Here is a 6000-nt window from a genome sequence, read left to right as displayed (position 1 = left end):
TCAAGCCAGCAACCTTGGAATCATGTCAGTGATCCTGGGCTCAACACACACACACCCCACCCCCCCACCCCCGCTCAAACTGGAAACCCATGCTCAAGCTGAAGAGCCCTACTCTAGCCTGAGACCTGGGAGGTGGGGGATTTGAACTGAAGCCCTCAGCATCCCCTATGGACGCCCAATCCACTGTGCCACCACTGGTCAGGTTTCCCATAACATTTATTAGGTAGGTACCTGTGTGTCAGGCCCCTATCAGGAAATGTTCCTTCAACATTACACCAACCTAGAAGGGCTTCTCCTATGGCCCAGCGCCCCAAAGTCAGGGACTCCTGTCTCAGTGAGACTGAAAACCGGAGACACAGAGTTGGAGGTGGGAGTTCTTAATTGAATTTGCGCGCTAATAGAAGCCTCTTCGTCAGTGGGCACTTCTGAGTCACCAGGTTGTAGGCTCCCCCTCCCATTTTGAGATCAGATAATGACAGACCCAGCTGCCTCCATCCGCCCAGGCCTTACCAGCGATCCCAGGCCCTACCTGGAGACCCCTCGAGGTCGCGGGCCTGGGAGGGCACTAAGGCCTTCAAACTTCACCATGTGCTGCGTGGATGTGGTGCGGGATGGCCTGGTTGCGGAATGGCCTGGTTGTGGACCCTGTACTTTACTCAGATGCTGAGACCACTGTTGAGACCAGAGCCAAGGGGCGGGGAACCGCAGGAAGTTTGAAACGGGCAGCCTGGGTTGCAAGACTGGGGGACCGCGTGAGCATGAGCGCAGCGGAAGACCTGGCGCAGCTGCTGCGGACAGCCCTGCGGGTGGGGAGCCGCACTAAGGACGGGGTAGGGGGGCGAGGGGTCGCGGTCATCTCAGACCGCCTGATCGCCGCAGCGCTGACCCCAACTTGGTGCTCGCGGATGGCCCCGCAGCCGTCCTCCTGGTAGTGAGAGCCCGGCATCCGCACGCTTTCCGATACCTCGCTGCCGTGCCGCGTGGAGGCGAGGACCCCAATGCTCGGTGAGGATAGCCCTGGTCCCGGGGCGGGACCTTCTGAGTTCGAGGGCGAGGCCTGGGAGTCCCGAGAGGGCCTCCCACCTTCCAAGGGTGGGGATTCGATGCCCCAGGGCGGAGCTTGGGGAACCAGGGGAGGGATTCTGAGGGTACACGGGCGGGGGCTAGGGTCCCAGACCGAGGGTTGGGGGTTGCACTAGAGCCACAGTGGGGATCAAAGGTTTGCGACTGGAGTAGAATCTATATAGGGTAAGAGAGCAGAAGTTTCAGTCCAAGCCCGAGGGTGCAGAATCTAGATTCTGAGGTGTCTCAGGTTGGAGGATGAAGATGGGGGGACGAGGGCCAAGGCTCTGGGGCTCAAGAACGGAGATCGAGTTCCTTCCTACTCTCTTGCCCTAGATCAGCCGAGAAGCTAACACCGTTGCATGTGGCGCATGTGGCCACGGCCTAGGGCTATCGCTGCAGCCCGGAGCTGCTGAGCCAGGGCTGCGCCACCAGGTGAGGGGCCCTCCACAAAGAGCCCAAGCGCAGACCAGGAGAGTAGGAGGGAAGAGGGCTTAGGGCACCCTCTGTTTATTGCGCCGTCGCAGGATGGACTCCCGCCAATAGACCTGGCAGAAGAGCAGGGGCACCAGAATTGTGTGTGCCTCCTAAGGGAGCTCCAGACGCTGACCAGGACCCCTATCCGGACCGAGCAGAGACCCAAGAGCTAGAACCTGAGCCCAACGGTGAGTGTGGGGCCTGTGCGGACACAGGGGCTTGGCCTATGGATCAACTTACTGTGTCTCACTGATTTCCACTGTCTACCTCTGGTTCTGGCTGTTTCATGTCCAGTGTCTATGGTCAGCTCTGCCTGCCTTCACTTTTTCTCTCTCCTCACTTTGACTCCAGCCACCTGTTTCTGTCTGATCTAACTCCTATCTCTGTCTTTGGCTACCCCCTTCCCTGTTCTTTGACCCCTTACTCTCATCTTCTGCTCCAGGCACAGGCCTCAAGGGAAAGGGGCTGAACACCAGTCCTTTTGGACCTCCCAATGTGATGCTGGACTCCTCCACAGCACTGAGCAGAAGTGACAGCAGGGACATGGACCTGGAGGCTGACCCTGGACCCCTCAGCCTCCTTGCCTACCCTGAGGTTGTTGACAAGGATAGCAGCATAGAGTCATCCCGAGTGTGCTGGGACTGCAGTTCAGATGTGTCCTTTCTCACAGCAGTTGAGACCTCTGGAGCCAAAGACCCAGCCTCCAACTGGACTGGGTCTTTGCTCCCAACCAAGCCACAACTCCTCTCTGCTAGCTGACCATCCCAGAGGGTGTTAAAGTCTCTGGACATCCCACAGCTGGCATATGGAGCTGTCTCGAGGGTCAAGGAGGCAGATTTAACAGCTCGTCTACAGGCCCAAACTCTAACCTTGCCAGATGCCTCCCTTTCCCATACATCCCTCCCAGATGGGAGCCCAGCCCACAGCTCACTTCAGGAACCACTGCATGAACCCCTCAACTTCCACTTCCTAACAGATGACCAGTTATACCTTGACAGTGAGGAGGCTGCTCTAGCTGACAGAGGATGAGATGAGCTCTACAGGTGGCAGGGATCCAGTCTGCTCTTGCTGGTTGCCTGCCGGTCCTGGCCATGTCTTACCTAGAGCTGCTGCAAGGGCTTTTGGCACTTGGTGAGAGCCCAGGCTTCATCATGTTCTTCACCTAGCTACAATACCTCCGACAATGAGAAACAAAGCCCAGGCTGCTCCTGGTTGGTCCCTTCTGGGAATCCAGAGTTCAAGGAGTCTCCGGAGACTCCCAGTTCTCAATCCCACTTCTCTCTTCTCTGGGCACTACCCCTTCCTCTGTCTCCCTTGACTCAGTTTCCCCTCCCAGGCCCAGATTTTTCAGGTTATAGCCCAGAGCTGATTGAAGCCATGAGGACAGGCCAAATCCCAGATGTGCAGGCAGATGAGGATGCACTCACCCTGCAGTTTGAGCGGCTGGATCCCAGCAAAAGGTGGTGGGAGGGTGTAGTGAAGTCCAGTTTCATGTATCTGCTGCTGGACCCTAGGTATGCAGAATTGGGAGCTGGAAAATTCTGGGATTGGTTCTTTGTGCTCTGTGCCCTTGGGAAGGGAATTGGACCTCTCTGGTCATAAACTCTATAAAAGGCAGTTGGACCTAATTCAAGCTGCTGAGTGTCTGTGGGGAGTTGCCACAACTCTGCCTTGGAAAATGGGGGTCACTGGATATGGGTTCAATATGACCTGTGACCTTAGAGACTTTTCTCCAGGGCTACTCTTACCAGTTTTTCTCTCTGAGCCAAACCCTTTCATCCAAGAAGACACAGGACCTGCCTGCCCAAGCCTTCTCACTAACCCCAGCTGAACGCCTTCGGACTTTTGTCCATGCTATATTCTGTGTGGGCAAGAGGACACAGGCCCAGCCAAATGTCCACCTCTGAAAGGCCCTTGGCTACCATGGTCAGCCAGAAAAACAGGTGTGAGGATAAGGACCAAGGGCAGGGCAGGGTGGCCAGGCTGTGGGGAGGTAGAGGAAGGAGGGAGTTGGGGGTCAGACCCTGCCCCTGCCCTGGCTTCCCAGGCCTGCCCCAAGGTACACCAGATTTTGGACATTTGGACCAGTGGTCATGGTGTTGTGTCCCTGCATTGCTTTCAGCATGTAATCGCTGTGGAGGCTTACACTTGAGAGGCATGTCTTGTGGATGCTTTAGGTGGGTGCCTGGGTTATGGGGTGAATATCACAGGAAGGGCATTTAATTGACCAATTCCCTCACCCTTTCCCTTTCAGGGCAGTTTGCTGAGTAATTATTGAGTACTGACTAAGTACCTACACATGCATATATTTTGTTCCATGGGTTTATATCTGCTTAAGCGGAATACACGGTGGGTTCACTGTCACATACTTCTACTGGAAGTTCACTGGGGCTGCCCCTGTCACCTCACCCCCAATTTCTCCAGGGATCCAGACACTGACCAACCAAGAACAAGGACACTGCTATGGAGTGGTGGCAAGGTGGTCACCCGCCCAGTGCTGCCACTTGGGGGCATATCTGCTGCATTGCGCCCTTTTTGTGTTCCTGGCTGAGAGAGAGCGAGAGTTGCAACCCCAAGACATCGAGGCCCGTGGCTGAGCACTGGAGAATTGCTATCCAGAGATCAGGGGATTTAAATATTCTAGCTGCCCTGTGCTGAATGTGGCTCTCCATCTCCAGTTCTAGAAAGCTGGTGCTGGGAGGAGGTGCAGCAGGGTTGATCTCCCACTCAGGCTAAAGGAGGACTTTGTTATAGATGGAACTGTTGGAGAAGTAGTGAGTTCCCTCTTACGTGGGAAGAATAAGTGGACAAGAAGATTCTTTGGAACGTTTGGTGTTTTGGACCTTGCCAGTGCTTTGGCAGTTTGGTCCTATCTGTATTGACAAAGTCCACTTTTATCTCCCAGACACAGGGCACCCACCCTGTGGTTTGGGGGCTTCCTCAGCCATGTGAAGGAAATCTACCCAGTTCAAGAGCTGGGTTTGTTGCTTGCCAGATGTAGTAACTCAGACCAGTAATTTGTCTGTCTGAGCCTCAGTTTCCTCAGTTGTAGTCACAGGTCATTGTGAGGATTGGAGGGTGTGGCTCAGAACCTTGCAATGAGAAGTGGCTCTGGTGGAAAGTCTCCCCAGGAAGGGAAGTGCCCTGAGGCTCTAGAGGTGCCGACTGTGTATGGTGATAGGCCAGGGATAGGGAGCTTGTGGGCACCACAAGTAAGACACCAGTCCTTGGGGTCACTGTGCAATGCAAGCTCCCTGGCATTGCTTCTTTGTACCTTTTTCTCTCACCATAAAATTGGATCAATACCACCTGACCAGGCGGTGGCGCAGTGGATGGAGCGTCGGACTGGGATGCGGAGGACCCAGGTTCAAGACCCTGAGGTCACCAGCTTGAGTGCGGGCTCATCTGGTTTGAGCAAAGCTCATCAGCTTGGACCCAAGGTCGCTGGCCCAAGCAGGGGTTACTCGGTCTGCTGAAGGCCCACGGGAGGGGCACATATGAGAAAGCAATCAATGAACAACTAAGGTGTCGCAACATGCATCGAAAAACTAATGATTGATGCTTCTCATCTCTCACCGTTCCTGTCTGTCTGTCCCTGTCTATCCCTCTCTCTGACTCTCTCTGTCTCGGAAAAAACAATAAAAAAAAATTAAAAAATAATAAAAGTCGAGTTGAACCTACCTTAAAAAAAAATTTGATCGGCCCTGGCCGGTTGGCTCAGCGGTAGAGCATCGGCCTAGCGTGCGGAGGACCCGGGTTCGATTCCCGGCCAGGGCACACAGGAGAAGCGCCCATTTGCTTCTCCACCCCTCTGCCGCGCCTTCCTCTCTGTCTCTCTCTTCCTCTCCCGCAGCCAAGGCTCCATTGGAGCAAAGATGGCCCGGGCGCTGGGGATGGCTCTGTGGCCTCTGCCTCAGGCGCTAGAGTGGCTCTGGTCGCAACATGGCGACGCCCAGGATGGGCAGAGCATCGCCCCCTGGTGGGCAGAGCGTCGCCCCATGGTGGGCGTGCTGGGTGGATCCCGGTCGGGCGCATGCGGGAGTCTGTCTGACTGTCTCTCCCTGTTTCCAGCTTCAGGAAAAAAAAAAAAAAAAAATTTGATCAATACCTCCAACTTGTGGTGATGTTCTGATTTCACACTATTCACATAGGCAAAGGCTTTCAGTAAAATGCCAGGCTGTGGCACTAGTGAGGTGTTTGCAGGATCATTTAATAAGTTTTCCAGAATTTGTTTCTCCAAAGTGCGTTTAGAGACATGGGAGATCTGCTACCTCCCTGGGTTCCCCACAGCCCCTCACTGTGGATCAATTAACCAAGTCCCAAAGGGATTGGACTAACCTTGGCTGAGTTTCACCTGCTTAGTTTTCTCTGCAGAGCCCCTGGCTCCCCTTAGGAAATGACTGGTTTTGTAATTAGGGACCCTGCCTCTGGATTTTTTTTTTTTTTTTGACAGAAATAGGG

General features: G+C 54.6%; 1 protein-coding gene across 1 annotated transcript; it reads left to right on the top strand.

The window, feature by feature from the left end:
- The first annotated feature begins 472 nt into the window (after positions 1-472).
- On the top strand, positions 473-5504 carry ANKLE1 (ankyrin repeat and LEM domain containing 1). Its single transcript, XM_066252642.1, is given in 13 exon segments — positions 473-545; positions 825-1005; positions 1399-1430; positions 1433-1497; positions 1590-1689; positions 1692-1727; positions 1982-2552; positions 2554-2608; positions 2610-2754; positions 2882-3057; positions 3327-3482; positions 3587-3716; positions 3964-5504. Coding segments are annotated over 13 exon segments (1893 nt in total). The 3' UTR covers positions 4137-5504.
- The last annotated feature ends 496 nt before the right edge of the window (positions 5505-6000 follow it).

Source organism: Saccopteryx bilineata, chromosome 1 (genome assembly GCF_036850765.1).
Source record: "Saccopteryx bilineata isolate mSacBil1 chromosome 1, mSacBil1_pri_phased_curated, whole genome shotgun sequence".
Lineage (NCBI taxonomy): Eukaryota > Metazoa > Chordata > Mammalia > Chiroptera > Emballonuridae > Saccopteryx > Saccopteryx bilineata.
Note: the sequence above shows the minus strand (reverse complement) of the source record. Positions and strands in the feature narration are given on the sequence as shown.